The sequence below is a fragment of the Chrysemys picta genome, chromosome 1 (assembly GCF_011386835.1).
Source record: "Chrysemys picta bellii isolate R12L10 chromosome 1, ASM1138683v2, whole genome shotgun sequence".
In the NCBI taxonomy this organism is placed as follows: Eukaryota; Metazoa; Chordata; order Testudines; family Emydidae; genus Chrysemys; species Chrysemys picta.
Window position 1 is genome coordinate 204,752,998 of NC_088791.1, and position 25,202 is coordinate 204,778,199.

At 42.7% G+C, this 25,202-nt stretch overlaps 1 protein-coding gene across 12 annotated transcripts in view; it reads right to left on the reverse strand.

Annotated features, from left to right (window-relative positions):
- Positions 1-24,486, reverse strand: part of SYTL5 (synaptotagmin like 5) — a 164,887-nt gene extending 140,401 nt beyond the window's left edge. For 3 of the 12 annotated variants that reach the window (XM_065579088.1, XM_005294654.5, XM_005294652.5), the window contains exon 1: positions 24,129-24,486. Coding sequence is in view for 4 of the 12 variants with exons in the window: in XM_042859174.2 (XP_042715108.2) it covers positions 24,129-24,304 (176 nt within the window). In the remaining 8 variants the exon portion in view is untranslated. Of the gene's footprint in view, positions 1-23,596 lie in introns of all 12 variants that reach the window. The other 9 variants (XM_065579080.1, XM_065579040.1, XM_065579073.1 and 6 more) reach the window with 6 other exon arrangements.
- Positions 24,487-25,202: the final 716 nt, after the last annotated feature.

Here is a 25,202-nt window from a genome sequence, read left to right on the forward strand (position 1 = left end):
GCCCAGTGCAGAAGTCTGGGAGCTGACCTTGTCTGTGAAGACTGGGGCAAAAGAAGCATTGAGTACTTAAGCTTTTTTGCACATCATCTGTCACTAGGTTGCCTCCCCCATTCAGTAAGGGCCCCACACTTTCCCTGACCTTCTTCTTGTTGCTAACCTACCTGTAGAAAACCTCCTTGTTACCCGTCACATCCCTTGCTAGCTGCAACTCCAATTGTGCTTTGGCCTTCCTGATTACACCCCTGCATGCTTGAGCAATATTTTTATACTCCTCCCTAGTCATCTGTCCAAGTTTCCACTTCTTGTAAGCTTCTTTTTTGTGTTTAAACTCATTGAAGATTTCTCTGTTAAGCCAAGCTGGTGACCAGCCATATTTGCTATTCTTTCTGCATATCGAGATGGTTTGTTCCTGTGCCCTCAATAAGGCTTCTTTAAAATACAGACAGCTCTCCTGGACTCCTTTCCCCCTCATATTAGCCTCCCAGGGGACCCTGCCCATCAGTTCCCTGAGGGAGTCAAAGTCTGCTTTTCTGAAGTCCAGGGTCCGTATTCTTCTGCTCTCCTTTCTTCCTTTTATCAGGATCCTCAACTCAGACATCTCATGGTCACTGCTGCCCAGGTTGTCACCTACTTCTACTTCCCCTACCAATTCTTCCCTTTTTGTGAGCAGCAGGTCAAGAGGAGCACGGCCCCTACTTGGTTCCTCCAGCACTTGCACCAGGAAATTGTCCCCAACACTCTCCAAAAACTTCCTGGATTGTCTGTACACTGCTGTATTGCTCTCCCAGCAGATGTCAGGGTGATGGAAGTCCCCCACAAGAACCAGGGCCTGTGATCTGGAAACTTCTGTTAGTTGTCCAAAGAAAGCCTCGTCTACCTCATCCTTCTGGTCTGGTGGTCTATAGCAGACACCCACCACAACATCATCTTTGTTGCTCTCACCTCTAAACTTAACCCAAAGACTCTCAACAGGCTTTTCTCCAGTTTCATACTGGAGCTCTGAACAATCATACTGCTCTCTTACAAACAGTGCAACTCCTCCACCTTTTCTCCCCTGCCTTGAACTTCAATAGTTCAAGTGACACTGGTCTGTATGATAAACCCTGCTGATGATAAATGTGGGACTTATGAGATGCCACATGACAGAATTTCTGTTTTTTTCATTTGCTTTTTTAAAAAGCAAGGAAACTACACACACACACACAACTGTTAAAAGAACATTATTAAGGTTGCAAAGTCAAACACACAAAGGTTACAATATGCCAGAATTAAGGTTGCCTGTACAAACCATACAAACTCAGTCTCACCTGTGGAAGCAGAGAAAGAACTGACAGGAAGGGGATTGCAATGCATGACAGTTTGTTAGCAAGAGTCAGGCCTAATAACGCGAGATTTGTAGAAGCGAGGAATGTGTGAGGCGAGTGGGAAAGAACTGTGTGAGAAGTTGTTGCGACCTTGTGTAGCTAATGTGTAGATAATATGGAATGTAGATTAAGAGTCTACATTAGTGAGCAAAACAAGATATCAGAATGACCTATGTATAAACAAAATGCAGCTGTTGCTCATTATTGTCTGTAACAAAAGGTATAAATGCTTGCTGTAATTGTTTACCTGTTGGAGACCTGTTTAGCTCTCTCCCTCTACGCAATTGCTTGAGAAAATAAAGTATCTGATTTGCTGTACCCAAACAAAAAGTGAGAACTCTGTTCTCCGACACACCCCACACCCACTCCCTGGCTCCCTGTCCCAGTCTCTTTGCCTACTCAACCCAAGTTCTCCCTCCACCTCCAGCTCCTTGTAAGATGTGTCTCCCTTTCCCCAGTGTCCCATTCTGCCCCACATGAGTTCCTAGGCCCAATCTATTTGTCCAGCCTGTCCCAGTCTCCACTTTCCTGGCTCCTCATCCAATCTCAGTGTTTCTCAATCCCCATGTCATGTGGCTTCCAGTCCCAGTCTCTCCCCGCCCGCAGCTCCAGCCTCCCTGTTCCTCCCCACCCAACCAGTCCCAGCTTCACCTACCCCTGGCTCCCAGTCTCCTTGTCCAGCAAGTCCCAGTATCCTCCCCCAACTTCCAGTCACAGTTTCTCTCTCTTCCCCCAAGTTCCAATCTCCCCAGGTTCCTTGTCCTACTCTATTCCTTTCCCTCCTCCCAGGATTGGCTCTAGTCCCCTCTGATTTATGTTAGATGGCTTCCTCTTCCATGCTGCCTGGAATCATTTTAGGAATCATTAAAAAGGGGATAGAGAATAAGACGAGAGTATGTTATTGCCCTTATATAAATCCATGATATGCCCACATCTTGAATACTGTGTACAGATGTGGTCTCATCTCAAAAAAGATATACTGGCATTAGAAAAGGTTCAGAGAATGGCAACTAAAATGATTAGGGGTTTGGAACGAGTCCCATATGAGGAGAGATTAAAGAGGCTAGGACTTTTCAGCTTGGAAAAGAGGAGACTAAGGGGGGATATGATAGAGGTACATAAAATCATGAGTGATGTGGAGAAAGTAAATAAGGAAAAGTTATTTACTTGTTCCCATAATACAAGAACTAGGGGCCACCAAATGAAATTAATAGGCAGCAGGTTTAAAACAAATAAAAGGAAGTTCTTCTTCACACAGCACACAGTCAACTTGTGGAACTCCTTGCCTGAGGAGGTTGTGAAGGCTAAGACTATAACAGCGTTTAAAAGAGAACTGGATAAATTCATGGAGGTTAAGTCCGTTAATGGATATTAGCCAGGATGGGTAAGGAATGATGTCCCTAGCCTCTGTTTGTCAGAGGGTGGAGATGGACGGCAGGAGAGAGATCCCTTGATCATTACCTGTTAGGTTCACTCCCTCTGGGGCACCTGGCATTGGCCACTGTCGGTAGACAGGATACTGGGCTAGATGGACCTTTGGTCTGACCCAGTTCTTATGTTCACCAGCAACGGGGTCATTGAGAGCAAAGGAGAGACTCCGTGGTCTATGTTCCGCTGGCTGGCCCCACCCCTGCTATTACAGGAAAAATCCAGCTTCACCCCTGTAATATTCAGAAGGAAATAGAATGCTCAGTCGTGCTGTGAGAATGGCACATATGCACTCCAAACAGCACTAGGAGCTGTGAGATTTGGGAATGCTCAGTAATGATGCAAACTGGACACCATCAAATTAGGCCTGAATAAAGACTGGGAGTGGATGGGTCATTACAAAAACTAAATTTCCCCATACTAATTTCCCCCTACTGTTACTAACACCTTCTTGTCAACTGTTTGAAATGGGCCACCCTCATTACCACTACAAAAGTGATTTTTCCTCCCTTGGTATTTTACTGTTGAGAATAGTCCACTTTAATTGAATTGTCTCACTAGCACTGACCCCCCACTTGGTAAGGCAACTCCCATCTTTTCACGTACTGTGTATATATACCTGCTAGTGTATTTTCCACTCCATGCATCTGATGAAGTGGGTTTTAGCCCATGAAAGCTTATGCCCAAATAAATTTGTTAGTCTATAAGGTGCACAAGGACTCCTCATTGTTTTTGAGGATACAGACTATCACGGCTACCACTCTGAAATCAGTAATGATGGAATCTTCTGAGACCTAAGCTGCGAAGGTCTATCAAGTCTCTACTGTGCATGAACAAACTGCAATTTTTCAAAGGTTCATAACTTGGCTAAATTTATGCAAAGTTTCATTAGGATGGCAATATGCATGTTCCTGACACAAAGGCCACATCCACACCAAATTTCAAGTCCCTGATCCAAAGTATGGGGACACTAGAGCTTTTCAAAGAAAAGGTTGCCAATACTTTGGGCAAAACAACTCATTTTTCCCTATCCTCATCCTTGCAGATAGCGGACCTGTTTTGGTTGAAATTTCTCAGAAACATTCAGCCTGAGGCAGACACTTTGCATGGAAAATTTCATTCTAAACAGTTAAAATATGGCAAAGTTACAAGCAACTGAAAACAGGGGCTTATAATGGGAAGTGCCAGGCAATCTTGTAACAGTCGGTGCTACCAGATCTGCCTATATATATATATATAATGTTCCTTACAAGTTTATATATATATATATATATATATATATATATATATATATATATATATATATATATATATATAAACTTGTAAGGAACATTAAAATTACAAAATCAGGTGCTCAGAATTAAAAAATGCCTGAATTAAGGTTGTCCATGCAACCCTATGTATTATGACGCAATCTTTAATTACATGATTACCAGTACGTAGTATTTCTTCTACAGAACCCTTGCCCTAGTCAGCACACAGGATCGTGCTGTGCTCACCAAATGGTTAGCTATTCAATCTTTTGTTTCATTTTCAACAGTCAGTGTGTGGCCCTGCTTGTTATTTACAGTACACTACCCAAACCAGTACTGAATACAGAATTAATTTCCTCATGTGCTTTTCTATGGTGCTCTCACTGTAATATCTTTGATCTTTATAAATGTACCTTCATAACACCCCTGAGGGGATATTATTACACCCATTTCACACATGGAGCACTGAGGTACAAAGATTAAGGTCAAAAGCGTCAACTAACTTTGGACTTGCATCTGAAGAAGTGAAGTTCTTACCCACGAAAGCTTATGCTCCCAATACTTCTGTTAGTCTTAAAGGTGTCACAGGACCCTCTGTTGCTAACTAATTTTGGGTATCCAATCTGAGATGCCTAGCTTGAGTTTTCAGACTATTTAGCATTTATAGCACTTTTATGTTCCTCCCCTCCTCCACATTCAAATAAGACAGCTTCCTTCTCCTCCATGCCGCCTGGATATCAGCAGTGCGGGTACTGAGAGTACAGGAGAGTGTCTCCCTGCTCTCAGTTAGTGTCCAGCACCACAGTAGCACCGGCAGGTGGGGACTGCAATTGCAGGGACAGTCCTGCTCAGCCCCTGCAGCTCCAGGACTGAGCATGCTCAGCTGCTCTAGGGAGATGGCATGCATGCATAGTCTGGTCAGCAGTAGGAGCTGTGAGGGGATGAAGCATGCTCAGTTAAGGTGGAATCTTCAGAAAATTTAACTGCCAAACTCTAACAAGTCTCTACTGAGCACAAGCAAACAGATTTCAGGAGCTCTTAACTCGGCAAAACGTGGGTGAATTTTTATGGGAGGCCCTCTGGCAAACTTAAAGTCTATGCTCCAAAGCACAGAGGCGCTAGAGCTTCCTCATGAAGCAACATCTTTTTTTTTAAAACATTGGGCAAACCAGGTATTTCCCCCCTAACTTCATTCTCAGAAACAGCTGAACTACTTTAGCTGAAACTTCCACACAAAAAAGTCAGCCTGAGGCAGACATCTGGCATGGAAAAGTTCAACCCAAACTTTTAAGCTTGGTAAAGTCATAAGCAATTGAAAACCGGGTCTTATAATGGGAAGTGTCAGGCAAGCTTAACTATAAGTGTTGCTACCTGTGCCACCTAGAACACCTCTAGCCCAATTAACTCCTCCCATTTTCTTCCTTTCAATATGGTAAAGATTTTTGAGGTACGTTCAGTCAGTACCCATGCCCCCCACATGAACAATCAAATTCAAGTTATAGGCACAGTTAAAATACAGTTTCTTTATGAAAGAGAAGGAACAGCACATAAGAAAAAAGAAAATAATTTGAGCTCACCTTTATTTAGGTATAGACTAGGAAAAGCTGCACTAATATGGGTTATGAAAATTACTTTCAAAGATTACAGTTGGTAGCTGTAAATCTTCCATGCTATTCGATTCTTTTTGGTTTGGGACTCCTTGCTCGTCCCCAGATGCTGGCAGCTTGTCGCCTCAGTTTTTGTCACAGTATTTCTCTGTACTGTCTCATCACATACCCACACACTGGCAGACCTTCAGGGCAGAGAATGCGTAATACGATTTTGTACAGCCATGCCACTGTGCCTAGCTGTTCATACTTATGATGCTATATAAATAATAGTAATACCTCAACTGGAGAACAATAGTATAGTGAAAAACTACTGCACTGCAGATTGAAGAAGTGATTCTCAGTGGGATATAATTAGAGTTGTGAGCAGTTCTGCCAATTTGCTTTGCAGGGAATTGTGTGAGCATTTTCTTCAGTGTTGTTTCACATCAGTTTTCACAACATGCTCAGGCCCCAGGCTCTACAGTGTTGGGTTTTGACAAACCCAATAACTAAACCCCACAGAAAAACTACTATGCTTCACCCAGTTTCAGCACTGAATCACATCACCCCAGGAAGTTACAGAAACCTTAGCAAACCTACACTGACTTTTAAGCTTGTCATTAAAATTTTCCCAGATCAGTTTCACGTGGTTTGAGTTTTGATTAGCAGATTTTAAGAGTGCAGCTTTACCATGGTAGTGGCTGAAGCTTCTATCTGTGAAGGAGGGGGGGGAAAATTAACTCTTTAATTGGAATCCCCCAAGCATACCAACATGGACTTCCTCCGAGGATCCCCAAATCCTGCACTGGAGTCCTTTCTGGCAGTCTTGGGAAGAGCCCACTTAAAAAGGTGAATTTCACTCAATTGCTTTAAGTACTGTGGGCCAGATTCTCAGCTGGTCTAAGTGGATATGACTCTACTGACGTCAATGAGGAGAGGGGAAGTTAGAATTATGCTGATTTACATCCCCTGAAGATCTAACCTCGAGGGCTCAATTCAGTTCCTAGCATCTCTGAAACCCAGGACCTCTAGTCAACATTAAGCTACAATGGCCAGGGAAAAGATACAGGGTACCCAGGAGTTACAAAGAATCAGCATGCTGCATAGGGAGCTTAGCACAGATTAATAAAGTGTGCTTTTCCTTTGCAGAAGCTACATGGGACCCTACTCAAGCAAAATCCTTCTGAGGTGAAGTGAGTTAAAAATTCAGATTTCTTCTAGTGAATTTCAGAAATATCAGAAATTTTCACTGAACATTATCCTCCCTCAACTTTTTTCTACTTCTACAATATTTCTACTTGTTCTGCTTTCATTTTGATGCCATTTTGAAGATGTCATCAGTGTAGCGCAAGTAGAGTAGGGGCGTTAGGGGACGAGACTTGAGGAAGCGTTGTTCTAAGTCAGCCATAAGAATGTTGGTATACTGTGGGGCCATGCAGGTACCCATAGCAGTGCCGCTGACTTGAAGGTATAAATTGTCCCCAAATCTGAAATAGTTGTGGGTGAAGACAAAGTCACAAAGTTCAGCCACCAGGTTTGCTGTGATAGTATTGGGGATGCTATTCCTGACAGCTTGTAGTCCATCTTTGCATGGAATGTTGGTGTAGAGGGCTTCTACATCCATAGTGGCTAGGATGGTGTTTTCTGGAAGATCACCAAAGGATTGTAGTTTCCTCAGGAAGTCAGTGGTGTCTTGAAGATAGCTGGGAATGCTGGTAGCGTAGGGCCTGAGGAGAGAATCTACATAGCCAGATAATCCTGCTGTCAGGGTGCTAATGCCTGAGATGATGGGGCGTCCGGGATTCCCAGGTTTATGGATTTTGTGTAGCAGATAGAATACCCCTGGTCAGGGCTCTAGGGGTGTGTCAGTGTAGATTTGTTCCTGTGCTTCTTTATGGAGTTTCTTGAGCAGATGGTGTAGTTTCTTTTGGTAATCCTCAGTGGGGTTAGAAGATAATGGCCTCTAGCATGTGGTGTCAGAGAGTTGTCTAGCAGCCTCTCGTTCATTTTCGGACCTATATCCCCCATACCAACTTCCCCCTACTGTTACTCACACCTTCTTGTCAACTGTTTGAAATGGGCCACTCTCATTACCACTCCAAAAGTGATTTCTCGTCCCTTGGTATCCTACTGTTAATTGAATTGGCTCATTAGACTGACTTCCCACTTGGTAAGGCAACTCCCATCTTTTCATGTGCTGTATATTTATACCTGCTACTGTATTTTCCACACCATGCATCTGATGAAGTGGATTGTAGCCCACAAAAGCTTATGCCCAAATAAATTTGTTAGTCTCTAAGGTGCCACAAGGACTCCTCGTTGTTTTTGCTGATACAGATTAACACGGCTACCATTCTGAAACCTGTTTACATACAAGCTTCAACTTGTCAGTTACCAATGCAGAGTATCTGCATGCTCACATGACTAAGTCAGACAGGAATCCTTCTGAAACATTTGGATAGCTGGCACTAATCAAATTCAATTAGAATAAACTTGGAGAGTGGAGGTTATGGTATCTAAGTGAGTATAGAGTATCCTTTTCATTACATTATAGTCCACCGATGCTCTGTTGCCAGGCTATCTTAAAGCAAGACCTCCCTCTCTGGACAGCACATTAAAAACACAGAAGCAAGGTCTGGATGTGTGAGTTTCTGTGTGCCTGAAAAAGAACTATGAATCAGGAAGTAAAAAGATTCTAGAAACTCTCTCTAGATTGCAGAGCACAAGCTCTTACCTCTCACTGACCTCCTTTCATTTTTCTCACTTTGATATGATGCTGCATAATTCTGCTGCTGCCACTTGTTTGCCCAAAATCACCATTTAGTAGCCATATAAAAATAATAGTTTGTAAATCATACAATACAATGAGGAAAAAAGCAGAATTAGAAGAGCAATAATAAATACCCCTTCCACACACATTATATATGAGACAGAGAAAGAAGAGAATGTAAATATTCATGTTTTTTTTTGTTAAGTTCCCATAAAAAGAAAACTGAGGTCATTTTTTCTCCACAAACATTACATAACAAACTGATTTCTAAGCCTCATATAATCCTTATTTTCTCCAGTTAGATCCTTTGTCCGAGCATGGTGTTAAAATATCCACTTCATTACTGTACACTGTATATTCTTTTGACTTATAATTCTTTGCTATATTTTCCATGGTTACAAGAACACAAAATTACATGGAAATAACAAGCATGGTAGGATCCTACATTCACACATCAAGGCCAAAGAATATCAGTAATAACGAGAAGACAGAACTCTTAGCTTTCTCTCACAGTGTTTTATAAAAGACTAATAATGGAATGTGAACTCATTACTGTCCTCAAGCAGGGAACTCTGTCTTACAATATATATTTCCACAGTTAACTTTAAAAAAAAAATTAAGCTTGCATATTAACTTCAGGCAGTTTTTTGTTCATATTCTTTGTTCATGAAGCCTCCAGCTCTAGCTTTGATACAAACCACAATTAAACTCTGATATTGAACTCTGAGTGTTCTACAGTACTCGACAACAATGCACATCACCTGGGAGTATGAACCCTGTTCTACATGACACAGCTCATGTCGACCTAACTCTGTAAGTGTCTACACTAACATGTAGCTCCCACAAATGTAACTCGCCCACTACACCAGCTTAACTCTACCTCCGCGAGAGGCATAGCACCTAAATCAATGTAGTTAGAATGACTCAGTTACTTATATTGAATGTTGCTGCCTTTCAGAAACCATCCCACAATGCTTCACACAGGTAGTTAAATTGGTGCAAGAGGCCCTGGTGAGGATGTGCACTGCTGACACCAGGAGCGTAATGTGGACGTGTAAACCCAATTCAATTACTGTGGTGGCTATACAAAGATGTAACTTAGGTTGACTTAATTTTGTAGTGTAGACTTGCCCTTAATTGAATGAAATCCAAGCTATCAGAAGACAATAGACTTGAGAATAGTCATAATAAAGTAAAACAGCATTCATTACTGGTGTGAACAGAAAAATTCTAATGCAAAGAAAAAAATACACACGGTGAATTTACATGCATTTCTTACCCAGTTGTGAGATACTGATTCTGTCCTTTAGCTTTCACACCTATAAATGAGACATAGCTCCATTGATTTCAGTGTAAAATGAATGTAAGTGAGAGGGAAAATAGACTCACTGCATTTAGTTATCCCTATATTAGTGCTGAAAAATAGAGCAAAATATACATCTGGATTCTTGTATAACCACATCAAATTTTACTTGGGGTCTTCCATGTTTTGCAGAGTCTTTAAATTATTATGTTTCCCTTTCCATTCCTTTGTTCTTGATCCTGGAATACTACTTTGAATAACCTGCTCTTGTGAGCTGCAGCTTGTTCTTTCATCTGTAGCTAGATGGAGACGGCCTAAAGAGGAGATTTTGTAAATGCCAAAAGCAAAGGTTGGATCAAAACACGTGCAAGTGTTGTTTAGGATGCATCAGCCTGATGAACAACATAGTTTAAAAGATAATAAATCATCTTTTCATTATGTATGGCCTTTGAGCACATCAGAGTAATGAACCTTATGTCTGCACAGCATTTTTTAGATTTAAATTATTTTGCTGCACGAGCAACATACTCAATTTAAAAAAAAGAAGAAGCTTGGATTGGAAATAATGGATTTCAAATTTGAGACTATGCTAGGAATTCAAGAAAATAGTGGGCCATATTACTGGATAGTCCTCTTTTCAGCATCAAAGTAAGAAAGATTTTTGCTTATCTTTTATGTTGAGAAACGGTTGTACTTCTATTGATATGAATACTTTCTGTATTTAAGAAGGTAAAGGGAAAAGGGCTGTAATTGGGATACATGCTGCCTCTGAGAGGATTATAGCTCTGAAGAAGCCTTACTCAAAACATGCAAGGAGTGCCCCAGCTCTGAATCATAATATGATGAAAATAAGGTTGATCCACCACTATAAATAGTACCACTGTGGGCATTCCCAGCAGGGGCCAGGGACAGAATGAACCTGGAGACTCAGCTGTTTAGAAGGATACCACCAAAGTGGAAGGAGAAACACTGATGGGGGAAAATGGGAAAGTTTTACAATTTACAGCACAGAGTCACAGAACATAGGAGTATAGAGAGAGGCATTTCATTTATAAAGAGCGAAGCGGAAAGCAAGTTAAGTTGAACAAGGGGAACTTTATTAAACCCTGTGGACTGTGGTTGTCCCATCAATAACAGTTCCTCCAGATTTCCTGGTGACCCATCAATAACAGTCCCTCCCTCTGATTCCTGCTCCACTGATCTTGATACAAAGGTAGTCATTTAGGGAAGACAATGCATAGTCTGGGAAGCAATTCCAGACTAATGCCTTTGTTTAGGGCCCAAAACCGGAGATCTCAGTCATTAAGTGCAAAAGCTCCAAAGGCCTAGGCTATTTAAATGTCCTTTCAAACCTAACTCTGCTCTGAGACATGACTAGTTAAAACAGTACTACTTATTCAACATTTCTGTTCATTACTTATTCAGAAAAAATAACTTTATTTCAGTGACACAATAATTTTTTCACTACTAGCATTCTTTGCTATTATTAACACAGGGATTTAGATCATTTTATTCATCATCACAGGAAATACACTCCCATGCCAACATTCTCTTGAAGTGGGAGCAAGATTCAGTTCTGCCTTGCGTATCATCAGCAGAACAGTTAATTAAGGGCTTGTCTACATGGGAACTTACTCCAAAATAGCTATTCCTGATTAATTCCACATGGACATTCTTATTCCAGAATCAGAGTGCCTTATTCCAATTTAGCTTAATCCACTTCAAGCACTCTTATTCCAAAATAAAAACATCCACACATGAAGCTAATCAGGAACAGTGAAAATGCTTTAAATTCACACCCTACCTTATTCCGGATTAATTTTCACGTGTAGACAAGCCCTACATTCCAATTGCAGAGACAAAATCTGCCCTAAATTATACTTATGTAACACCTCACTGTAAACTGAACATGTTTGACAAGGAAACAGTGAACAAGCAGAATGTCAAAGTGCCTCTTTTCCCTCTCTCCTTCTTCACAGCAGAACTGCATTTTGAGAATGTTAGAAATATCACCAGCAATCATCTGCTCTGTTGTCCTGATCCATTGCTCACTGAAATCAATGGAAAAACTTCCACTGGCTCCAGTGGGTATTGAATCAGGCCTGAATCAAGGGCTGAACTATTGTTATTTCTAAATACCAGCCCTTTTAGAGGGTGTGATATATTATGGCAAACTGATTAAATATTAAAACTCTCAATATGCATCATAAAATATCCAAAAGAAACCTACATAATTTCCGTTTACAATACTTTTAATTAACAATAGAACAATGATTTACTATCAGATGCTTAACTGAGAATATGCAATTAGCAAAACTCATTTGCCCGTTGCGGTTCTCATTTTGACATATCCCTCCCCCAACTTCACCACAAAAAAACTGACCCACCTGAAATTTCATGTGAGGTCTTAGCTCAGGGTACAACTTTTCTTGAATGTCTGGGGCAATTCAGAAAAAGTGTCATAAGAAAAAACCTAAGCAAAAAACTTCATGATGGAGTTAAATTTGAACAGATATGACCTCTTTGGATAATGCCTTAGAACAACACTGAAGTTAAAGACCACACGCCATAAATAAAAATCTTCAGGAAGCCAAGAAATCCAAAGTTAAGGTTACACTTTAAAATCAATTAGAAGACTGCACACTAAACAACCTTAATTCTGCTTCTCTATTACCATCCTCAAAACAACTAAAAATATAAATAGAGGGCCGCTAGTCTATACTACTATGCTACATTGGCGCAGCTGCACCAATTAAGCTGCGCCAGTGTAGCATCTCTGGTGAAGACGTGCTATGCCGATGGGAGGAGCATAATATCCTGTCGGCATAATTACTCCACCTCAGCGAGAGGCAGAAGCTATGTTGGTGGGAGAGTGTCTCCCGCTGATTTAGTGCAGGCATGCACACCACTTAGGCCGATGTAACTTCCATCGCTCAGGGAGTGGTTTTTCACATCCCTGAGCGATGTAAGTTACATCAATTTAAGCGGTAGCGTAGACAAGCCCAAACTATCTGCGAAAATCACCCAGCTTCATTTTGTCAGCAACACCACCCATATTAATGCTTAATCTTACAGTGAATTGATTACACATTACAGTATCATCAAAACTAAACTCCACCTGTGTTTACACAGATTATGCATAATACTTCTGCTTTCTTTATGCCCATATTCAATCCACTGAAAGATTTATTTTATCACTTCCTGAAGAGAAACAGAACACACCCAGGAGTCATTCTCACAGCACAAGATGAATGTGATGACTATTTACTATTTTCATTAGAAACAGAACTAGCATATCTACAGAGAGACACCTCCTAAATTCTAATTCTTAAAAATATAGGATTTACAGGGTACAAGAAAGGAAGTATTACACAGTTTCAGAGATGGATATGAATAAAAGACAATACAATTCTGTAGTCTACACTCTTGGAAAATGCCTTTCAAGTAAGCTTGCATGTGATTTACAGTAAAATGTTAGTGTTATGATTAAATTGCCTTAAATCCTGTTTAATAGATTTTTTTTAGCTGGAAATTATATACCCAATTGTGTGAAATGTTGAGTGGCACTTGAGGGAGCTCAGAATCTTGCAAGATTTGGAATCTCTCCATTACTTTAATAAATTGCTTGTCATAGTATCAGTTTCATGCTTAGTCGTTTTTCTTAATAGCAATTACAGACTTTATGGAATCATATAAGTTAGACATGAGGAAAAATATTAGGAAAGAGGTATTATATTAGGCGATCCATTTGTTTGTTCAGTGTATTCTCTAGTATTTTGAGAACACCATTAGAGATTTACAATATTTTCATTTGCAGTACCAGTACTTTGTTCAACCAAGTTTTAAAATGGCCTAGACAATAAGACACCCATTACTCATCTTGGGAGACTACTCCCATATCTAATATCAATCTATTTTAGTCATTTATCAGGCACCTATCATTGGTTATTAAATTACTGTAGCACTCTGTCAGAAAACTCTTCCCAACATCCAACTCAAATTTTCCATTTAATGTCATACCATGACTCCTACTTATAGCCTTTTGTTCCACATTAAACATCAAAACTCCCTCTCTGGTGTTTACTGGCTTCATGTCTTTAGAGATTCATGTCCCTACCCCTTAGTCATTCCTTTTTAAGCTTTACATATTTGGCTCTTAATCATTCCTTGCAATTCATTACCCTTCAACACCTTAATCAGTGCTTTTTTCTCTTTAATATCTTTCTAGTAATGACTTGAACAACATTCTGGTTATGCTCACACCAGAGCCATAGGTTGTGATGTCACTAGCCGTTTTTCTCCTAAGATTTCCTACTGGTGGTAGCAATGGTGGGGGCACTTTGGTCTACACTAGTGCTAACAGCAAATAGCCTTTATTAAAGCTAATGTTTACAAAAATTATAGAATACATACGTTGGGAAAAGAGTGTCTGTACATCTGGGTATAGGGCTTAGATTATCCACAAATATAGTTAGTTTTTAAAAGTCATATGATACAGAGTGAGTACATAATCAGCAATAACCCAAATTTAGGTGAATAGATTTAAGAATACAGTTTAGGTATTAGAATCTGAATACTCGGGTACATCACTCATGAAAAGTTGTACAGTGATTTGGTTGTGAAAAGCAAGGCATATCAATGAGTGGAGATTGTCCCTCAGGCTCCTTCCCAGCAATTTACTTCCCTCTCCCTCAGCTCCTCCGTTACCCGACTGCCCCAAGCCTTTGCTCTGCTTCTGAGGGGTGTGGGACATACGGTTCTGTATTGTAGTTTAAATGAATTATTACTCAGAGTTCTGTATTAATATTCCTAGTAAGGAATCTATTTGTCAAAAAACATTTCCTGAATCTTTTTTGTTGTCTGTATTGTTACAGACATACAGTACTTGCTGCCAGGTATTCTGAAATAAATGACCAAAAATAATTGAAACGGGTGTGATCATACTGTGTTATTTTGACAAATAAAATATGCAGAATTTTAAAATATTGTGCGCAGAATTTTTATTTTTTTGGCGCAAAATTCCACCAGGAGTACACTATGCCAGTGGTCTCCAAAGTGGGGTGTGCAAAAGGATCCTTTTTTTTTTTCCCCCCTTCGGCAAAAATGATAGAGCCGGTGTGGCAGGGGGTACATGCTCAAAATTTTTTTACTGATAGGGGTGCGCGATCAAAAAAGTTTGGAGACCACTTCACTGTGCAACACTTCAGTGTAAACAGCCCATGATGCAATCTCATGACAAACCTGCTATTCACTATAAACATTACTGGTTTCTAGGTTTCTCCCTCTCATCATGTATGCATGTTTTGGATTACTTCCTCTTAGATACATAGTGATCCAGAGAAATGAGAAAAAAAGGCAGAAAATAAGATTGATACTTGAAAAATGTATTATTTCTTGTCCTTGCTAACATTTACAATGTCTCCCTATTTCACATCTGCAGCTGTCACTAACTCTCTGTACTCCCTCTTGCAGATTATTAATGAAGATGTTTAAATCAACATTTTCAAACTGAGGTGCCTAAAACTAGGCTTCTTCATCCTTATTATGGCTCCTAAATAAAAGTGGCCTGACATTCAGGAGTTCCTACCACCTGCAGCTCCCATTGCCACTGGAAGCTAGGGGGGTGCTTAAATTTTCTAAAAATCAGACCATTTAACTACACCTTAATAAAAACCAGACTTGTCACTGACCCCTGAAGTACCCCCTCCGCCCAGTTTATGACGTTGTTTTTCTTATTATACTTTGCTTATGGTGCTTCAAGTATGTGCTTTAAGTCCGCATGACAATATTAACCATACTGACTTGAATTAATAAGTATAAGATTTCACAGGATGCAATATTAAATGCTGCATTAGAATCCAGGTATTCACCACTTTACCTTGGCTACTAATTTTGTAATCCTATCTAAAAAAAAACCAAGTTTCTCTGGTAAGTTTTACTTTTGTAAACCCATGCTGCTTATAACTCATATTTCCATTTTTCTCTAGATCCTCTGTGATTTTTTTCTTAATATTTGTTCCATTACTTTACTAGGAAAGCAACGGGATGGTAATTTGCAGGACACACTTTTCTTTGTTTGAAAATCTGTATGATCGCTTTTCTGGTACCTCGGCAGATGTCCGTGACTTTTCAGAAATAGTTATTTTTATCTTAAAAATGTGTTAAACATTAATATGCTGGAGAAGGAGGTTCAATTCCCTATTTCTCCCTTTACCTCTTCCCTCCTTCCAGGCTCTGGGTTAGCTAGAGGAGGTACAGGCAAAGGAATAAATTCCTCAGAGTGATGTAAAGTATTCCCCCTTCCCCTTAAGGTTGATCTCATTGCGCTCCTATAGTACAATGGCTTCAGAAATCAGGGACCAACTCGAACTCAAATCCCATTGTAGCACAAAACCCACCAGTCCTGTCATGTCGTAACTAGTACTACTATTCCCAAAAAGCAGATCCAAATGACAGATGCACTACTTTCAAACAGCATTTTCTCCCAGAGGTCTGTCTAATGCCAAAGCCTTTGGAGATACCATTCCCTTATGGGCAGTAGCTTCCATAATGTCTGGATGACACCCAGAAAGTCCAGTTATTTACAGGAAGGAAGCAAAGCATTCATGCTGCACTGTTGTATCCTCCAGTTCATCCCCTGGCTACAAGATTACTATGTACAGCTACTATGCACCAGACATGTACTGAATCCATTCTTTAAACTCTTATAAAAGGGTGTTGGTTGTATCCTCCTAATTTGCAGGTACATTACCTGTTTCCACGTTTCCCTACAGACTGAGTTGTAAAGGTCTAACTCTAATCTAAAGCCCCAGTGGACGTCTTTCCATTTACTTCAATGAAGCATTGATTATTAATCAGCCCATCCCGTAATGCAATCTGTCCTCAAAGTATACCCCCCCCCATAGCTTTCACCGCACCCTTTTACTAACTCCTCATATGCAAACTAATTATGCCCCCTCTGGGGTGGTGAGTGGATCTGAAACCAAAATCTAGAGCAACACGTCTCCTTAAAAGAATAGTTGAAAACATTAAGTATCATCCCTTTCTGTCTACAGCCACAGATACCTGAACATAGAATTTTCACAGGGAACTTAAAGATTCTAGAGACATATTTAAGTGGAGATAAAAAGCCATCCCCCTAGCCCTCCCCCCAAAACATGGTGCTCGCTTAGTCATGCTCCTATTAACACATGTTCTGGGAGTGGTATACACTGTGAAGGACCTTTCATCTTTCCTCTAAAATCTACAGTTGTCAGCAATACAAAAGGTAACACTATCTAGGAAAAGATAGGACAGAAATTACAGCTGAACTGAAAGGCACAGATTGGGATCACAGAGGCAAATTATGGAAAAGTGACAGGGCATTGGACTAAGAAGTTAAACCATACAGGCAGGGACTAGCCTTTTTCAGCTACCTGACTGTGCTCTCCTCTGGATCGGAGACTCAGCCTCAGCACCTCACACATGAGAGAATGGACAGAATCCAGCCCCTCCCCCCCCCAGCCCCCTCTGTCTCAGGAGATGGCCCAATGGTACAAACTTGGACAAAAGAGGCTTGCCACAAAACAGACCCGACCAATTCCCTTTTGCACCCAGATGGGAACTTATTTGAAATAGTTTTACATCTGCATTGAAAATTTTTATGAACATTTGTAAGACACTGTTTTTGCTCATGAGGTTTGTGCACCAACCTAGGCAAGAATGTGACTCACTGATGAGCCTTAAAACATAAAAGCCATATCATACACACCAGGCTACAGTTAGAACTGGTATAAACAAGTGAAACTTCATTGGAGTTACAGCAGATCACACAAGCTCAGACTTCAGCTAAAGATCATCAGCTAACAGAATAACTTCTTCCATCTCAGTCATGACACTGCTTTGCTTCCAGTACCCACTTAGCTACAGTTCTCCAGTTCCACACATGGTTCCCTATCTTCAGAAGATGAAATTCAAACAAGAATGGAAATAGTTACTACTTCAGCTTGATATAAAATTATTCTACTTAACTGCCAGGGGGCAAATTTGTCACGTACACATGGAAGATATACAGCTATTGCTATGTCTTAACTCAGGAAGTTCCTTCGAGATGAAATATAGCCGAACTCCAAACCTGGAGACAATGGACCTTTCTGTGCCTGTGTCCTGTAGATAGCTAACCGCTTAGTTTGCAAAATAAGCAAGGAGGAGGGGGCAAGTAGATGGACAATAAGGGGTCAAAAGAGGGGCAGATACATGTAGCTTGCTAATTATGTATGGTAATGATAGCAAATATTGGCCAATCATAGAGTGATAGATTATCATAAGTAACTGCATATAATGCTTTGGTGTAAGTGTTTTCTTTGTTCTTGCTGACTTATGAGCTCGAACACAATTGCAATTGAAATAAATGGATCGCCCCTCCCGGGGCTCCTGGCTTGGCTAGCTGTGTCCGTCTCTCCTTATTCCTCAGCTGGAACAGACAGAAATTTCTATGACAAGCTGGAAAACATAATGCATGCTTTCTAGTTTTCTGCTTTCCACCTCTTCTCTGTTCCACCTGCAACCATCTCGTCTCCAAAAACATAAAAAGGCTCCACCTCCTTTTTTTTCTGTTTATTAAGTTAGCCATAAATGAGATTCTGCAGAAGTGACAAGCACTTTAAAGTTAAGAACATGCTTAGGTATTTGCAAGATTGAAGATCAAGTAACTCCAATTATATCTAATTAGAGCTCAAGTCTTAAATACTCACACAAATGAGTTACTTTACTCAGAAACATAGCCTAACTGAACCCAACATCTTGAACTCAATAGAACTACTCACAAGTTACTCATGTGTATCTTGTTTGCAGGATCAGACCTTAAATCATTAAATAAGATTGCTTGTAACTGGTTACATTCTTCTTTCCACTATAATAATGCATCATCAGCCAAAAAATAAAAAATAGAAGAAACTTTTGTAGTAAGCTTTATCATCAAGAACAAGACTGGTGAAGAATAATCGCCCTCGAAGAGCTGCATATTTGAAAACTGATAATTGATTTAGAAAGCAAACAAAGTAAACGAGTCGAAATCCTTAAAAACTAAAGTACATCAATAAACAAACAAGACACATACATATTCAAAATGTAGAAAGCTCTCCCTCGATTTATGTAACTAGATTCATAAAAAGTGATTTTTTTAAATTATTTGAGCAATAAGCATATAAATACTAATATTGTGTATAATATTATGTGTATATGGGGAATGCGGTGGATGTGATACATCTTAACTTTAGCAAAGCTTTTGATATAGTCTCCCACAGTATTCTTGCCAGCAAGTTAAAGAAGTATGGATTGGATAAATGGATTATAAGGTAGATAGAAAGCTGGCTAGATTGTCGGGCTCAGGGGGTAGTGATCAACGGCTTGATGTCTAGTTGGCAGCCCGTATCAAGCGGAGTGCCCCAGGGGTCGGTCCTGGGGCCGGTTTTGTTCAACGTCTTTATTAATGATCTGGATGATGGGACAAATTGCACCCTCAGCAAGTTTGCAGATGACATTAAGATGGAGGGAGTGGTAGATATGCTGGAGGGTAAAGATTGGGTCCAGAGTGACCTAGACAAATTGGAGGATTGGGCCAAAAGAAATCTGATGAGGTTCAACAAGGACAAGTGCACAGTCCTGCACTTAGGAAGGAAGAATCCCATGCACCGCTACAGACTGGGGACCGACTGGCTAGAGCAGCAGTTCTGCAGAAAAGGACCTGGAGATTACAGTAGATGAGAACCTGGATGAGAGCAGCAGTGTGCCCTTGTTGCCAAGAAGGCCAATGGCATATTGGGCTGTATTAGTAGGAGCATTGCCAGCAGATCGAGGGAAGTGATTATTTCCCTCTATTCAGCACTGATGAGGCCATATCTGGAGTACTGCATCCAGTTTTGGGCCGCCCACTACAGAAGGGATATGGACAAATTGGAGAGAGTCCAACAGAGGGCAACGAAAATGATTAGGGGGCTGGGACACATGACTTACGAGGAGAGACTGAGGGAACTGGGGTTATTTAGTCTGCAGAAGAGAAGAGTGAGGGGGGATTTGATAGCAGCCTTCAGCTACCTGGAGGGGGGTTCCAAAGAGATGGAGCTAGGCTGTTCTCAGTGGTGACAGATCACAGAACAAGAAGCAATGGTCTCAAGTTGCAATGGGGGAGATCTAGGTTGGATATTAGGAAACACTATTTCATTAGGAGGGTGGTGAAGCAATGGAATGGGTTACCTAGGGAGGTGGTGGAATCTGAGTCACTGCTTCCTAGGATACAGTTCCCCACCCCATGAGCATGGCTTGCATTCTTTGTTCCTAGATACAGGACTTAACATCTTCATCATCTGGACCCATGGGAAGGAGACCCTTGAGGAATTCCACCAAGATTTCAACAATTTCCACCCTACTATCAACCTCAGCCTGGACTAGTCCACACTAGAGGCCCACTTCCTAGACACTACAGTGCTAATAAGTGATGGTCACATAAACACCGCCCTATACCGGAAACCTACTGACCGCTATACTTAGATTTTTTCCCCAATGGGAACAATAATTTGATCCACAATAAATTCTTTCGCCTTTTACCAACTGAAGGAGAATGGGTATGTTTAAATTCTCCACAGTAATGACCCAAACTTGCAACATTCCAGAGATGTGGCTCTCCAATTTACTAGAGATTGGTTGCAGCCCTGTTGGTCCCAGGATAGGAGAGAAACACCTCCCTAATTTACCAGACAAGCAGAGCTCAGCAATCATTTCAAAGGACAGTCTTATCATCCACATGTGCCAATATCACCCTGACAGGTTTCAGAGAGGTAGCCGTGTTAATCTGTATCAGCAAAAACAACGAGGAGTCCTTGTGGCACCTTAGAGACTAACAAATTTATTTGGGCATAAGCTTTCGTGGGCTAGAACCCACTTCATCAGATGCACGAAGTGAAAAATACAGGAGCAGGTATAAATACATGAAAGGATGGAGGTTGCTTTACCAAGTGTGAGGTCAGTCTAACGAGAGAAATCAATTAATGCCCCCACAAACATGATACAGTTCTGCAGTGACCTAGAATCCTACTTTCGACGTCTCCGACTCAACGAATATTTCCAACACACCACTGAACAGCACACTAACACACAGGAAGCTTCCTACCAACACTACAAAAAGAAGGATTCTGCGTGGACACCTCCTGAAGGTCGAAACAACAGACTGGACTTCTACATAGAGCGCTTCTGTCGACGTGCACAAGCTGAAATTCTGGAAAAGCAACATCACTTGCCCCATAACCTCAGCTGTGCAGAACACAACGCCATCCCCAGCCTCGGAAACAACTCTGACAACATAATAAAAAAAGCTGACAAAGGAGGTGCTGTAGTCATCATGAATAGGTCGGAATATGAACAAGAGGCTGCTACACAAATCTCTGACACCACATTCTACAGGGCATTACTCTCTGACCCCCCTGAGGATTACCAAAAGAAACTGAATCATCTGCTCAAGAAACTCCCTAAAGAAGCACAGGAACAAATCTACACTGACACACCCCTAGAGCCCTGACCAGGGGTATTCTACCTGCTACACAAAATCCATAAACCTGGGAATCCTGGACGCCCCATCATCTCAGGCATTGGCACCCTGACAGCAGGATTATCTGGCTATGTAGACTCTCTCCTCAGGCCCTACGCTACCAGCACTCCCAGCTATCTTCAAGACACCACTGACTTCCTGAGGAAACTACAATCCTTTGGTGATCTTCCAGAAAACACCATCCTAGCCACTATGGATGTAGAAGCCCTCTACACCAACATTCCATGCAAAGATGGACTACAAGCTGTCAGGAATAGCATCCCCAATACTATCACAGCAAACCTGGTGGCTGAACTTTGTGACCTTGTCCTCACCCACAACTATTTCAGATTTGAGGACAATTTATACCTTCAAGTCAGCGGGACTGCTATGGGTACCCGGATGGCCCCTTGGTATGCCAACATTTTTATGGCTGACTTAGAAAAACGCTTCCGCAGCTCTTGTCCCCTTACGCCCCTACTCTACTTGCACTACTTTGATGACATCTTCATCATCTGGACCCATGGGAAGGAGGCCCTTGAGGAATTCCACCAAGATTTCAACGATTTCCACCCTACCATCAACCTCAACCTGGACTAGTCCACACAAGAGGCCCACTTCCTAGACACTACAGTGCTAATAAGCGATGGTCACATAAACACCACCCTATGCCGGAAACCTACTGACCGCTAGCATTCTTAAAGCTGCAATACCCACCTGGTGAAGTGAAGAAACAGATTGACAGAGCCAGAAGGGTACCGAGAACTCACCTACTACAAGACAGGCCCAACAAAGAAAGTAACAGAACGCCACTAGCTGTCACCTACAGCCCCCAACTAAAACCTCTCCAGCACATCATCAAGGCTCTACAACTGGAAATCTACTGACTGCTATACTTATCTACACGCCTCCACCTTTCATCCAGACCACATCACACGATCCATTGTCTACAGCCAAGCTCTAAGATACAACCGCATTTGCTCCGATCCCTCAGACAGAGACAAACACCTACAGAATCTCTATCAAGCATTCTTAAAGCTGCATTACCCACCTGGTGAAGTGAAGAAACAGACTGACAAAGCCAGAAGGGTACCGAGAAGTCACCTACTACAAGACAGGCCCAACAAAGAAAGTAACAGAACGCCACTAGCTGTCACCTACACCCCCCTCTAAAACCTCTCCAGCACATCATCAAGGATCTACAACCTATCCTGAAGGACGATCCCTCACTCTCACAGACCTTGGGAGACAGGCCAGTCCTCGCCTACAGACATCCCCCTAACCTGAAGCAAATACTCACCAACAACTACACACCACACAACAAAAACACCAACCCAGGAACCAAACCCTGCTACAAACCCAGGTGTCAATTCTGTCCACATATCTATTCAAGGGACACCATCATAGGACCTAATCACATCAGCCACACCATCCGGGGTTCGTTCACCTGCACATCTACCAATGTGATATATGCCATCATGTGCCAGCAATGCCCCTCGGCCATGTACATTGGCCAAACCAGACAGTCTCTACGCAAAAGAATAAATGGACACAAATCTGACATCAGGACTCATAACATTCAAAAACCAGTAGGAGAACACTTCAATCTCTCTGGTCACTCAATAACAGACCTAAAAGTGGCAAATCTTCAACAAAAAAACTTCAAAAACAAACAGACTCCAATGTGAAGCTGCAGAACTGGAATTAATTTGCAAACTGGATACCATCAGATTAGGCCTGAATAAAGACTGGGAGTGGTTGGGTCATTACAAAACCTAAACTTAATTTCCCCAATACTAATTTCTCCCTACTGTTACTCAAACCTTCTTGTCAACTGTCTGTAATGGGCCACTCTCTTACCATTTCAAAAGTTATTTTTCCTCCCTTGGTATCCTGTCGTTAATTGATTTATCTCCTTAAACTGACCTCACATTTGGTAAAGCAACCCCCATCCTTCCATGTATTTATACCTGCTCCTGTATTTTTCATTTCATGCATCGGGTGAAGTGGATTCTAGCCCACGAAAGTTTATGCCCAAATAAATTTGTTAGTCTCTAAGGTGCCACAAGGACTCCTCGTTGTTTTTGCTAATATCACCCTGATTAGCACTCACTAACAGAGAGAGAAAAGACAGAACAGCCTTTTGTCTCAGTTACTCCTGTATCTTTAAGTCAAGGTAGATCTCAGCGAGGACCTCGCTTTGCCATCGGTATTACCTTTTCCCTGCTTCGATAGCTGATTTCTACTCTTTGTGTTCCTTCCCCAGCCGCTCAGAAAGCGACGGTCCCGTCGCATCCGCCCCGTAACTACCATTAAGAAATGCACTTACCGTGAATCATCTCGGCCAAGAGGCTTGTTCTGGCAGCAGCCCCCTTTACTGCCGAGGCAACTAAGAGCTGCTGGTGGCAACTCTGTTAATTCAGCTGAGCTGGGAGGCAGAGCGCTCGCTCCAGCCCTCGCCCCCTAACACCACACACGCAGGGGCAGGGCTAGGGGTGCTACAGCGAGCCCGGGCACCGGCCCCAGCGCAGCCGCTCCTCACGTGGCCGGGGCAGTGGGAGCAGCCGCGCTCTGTGGCGGTGGCGGTGGCGCTGCCGCTAGGGAGTAAGGGAGGCTGGCTCGCTGCAGAGCCCCGGCGGGGGAGTCTCCCCGGGGCTGCCCGCGGTGGAAACGCACAGGCAGCTCGCTGGGCACTTGCCCCCGGGAGCTCCCTCTGCAGGCGGCGGGCGGGCGAGCCCGGAGCCCAGGGAGATGGCGGAGGGAATGCCCGGGGGTCAAGCCCCCTTTCCCGGAGCGTGATGCGCGCAAGCTGCCGCTCTTGGATCACCAACTTGCTACCACGGAAAGTCTCTGCCCCCTACCTTCGTCCCTTCCCGCCGCCTCTGGGCACGTCCCGAGCTGCTGTGCACCTGCGGCGGGAGCATCGCTGGCGGAGCGCAGCTGGGGCCTGGGCTGGAGACCAGCCCTCACCGGCAACCAATAGCAGCAGCTCGGCACTGCCCGCCCCGCCGGAGCCCCCGGCTCCCCTCTCCTGCATCCACCGAGGAGCTGCGGCTGCCGCCAGCCCAGAGCGTCTCCCCGCTGCCAGGGCAGCCGCTAGAGCAGCACAACGGTGTCAAGAAGGGGCGGGGAGAACGGCAGGGGAGCGGGAGGCAGGAGAGCCCGCAGCCCCGAGAGCAGCGGCTGGGGAAGGGCTGGTGCGGGAGCACTCTCGGGACTGACGGGAGGAGGGGGCCAGCGCAGAGAGAGTTCGCACCGCGGGGGTCCTTGTGGGGCCGGGCTACGCGGGCGCTTCTCCCCGGGAGGGAAAGGTTCCCAAGTGCATCCCCTGCTCCAGCAGGACAGGCAGCTTCCCGCCATTAACGGGGCTGGCAGGCGGCTCGCAATACAGCTAAACAAAGGGGGAACCAGGTTTCCTTCTGCTCCTTTACCTTCTGCAACAGCAGCGCTCCCCCCCCCCCCCCCCCTAACTGCCCTGCAGCCTGGGTGTGCAATGTGAGTTCAGCAGAGGGGAAGTGCTGGTCTCAGCTGATGCCCAGGGGCAGGGAGTCAGTATTTTGTTTACAAACAGATGCAGGATGATTTTAAGAAAGGGTTGATAATTAAATTAAGGATCTGGAAGTCATTAGATGAGCCTGTAAAACACGGATTCTTCGGGTGAGGAGAAGGGGGGTGTTTAAGAGAGAACACAGGGGACTCAGAAGAAATACAGCCAAGACCTCTGAGCCAAAGTCACATCAGAAAAGAGGGAGATGGGAGGGGTGAAAAGAAGGGGCCAAAACCGAGGGAAGGGATAGCAGTGGTACAGAGAAGTTCCTCCTCTACCTGTGGTACTTATGTGGCCCCATCACCGTAGTATCTGAGTGCCTCACAATGTCTAATCTATTTCTCCTCACAGCCCCTCTGTGACCTAGAGCAGTGCTGTTATCCCCATT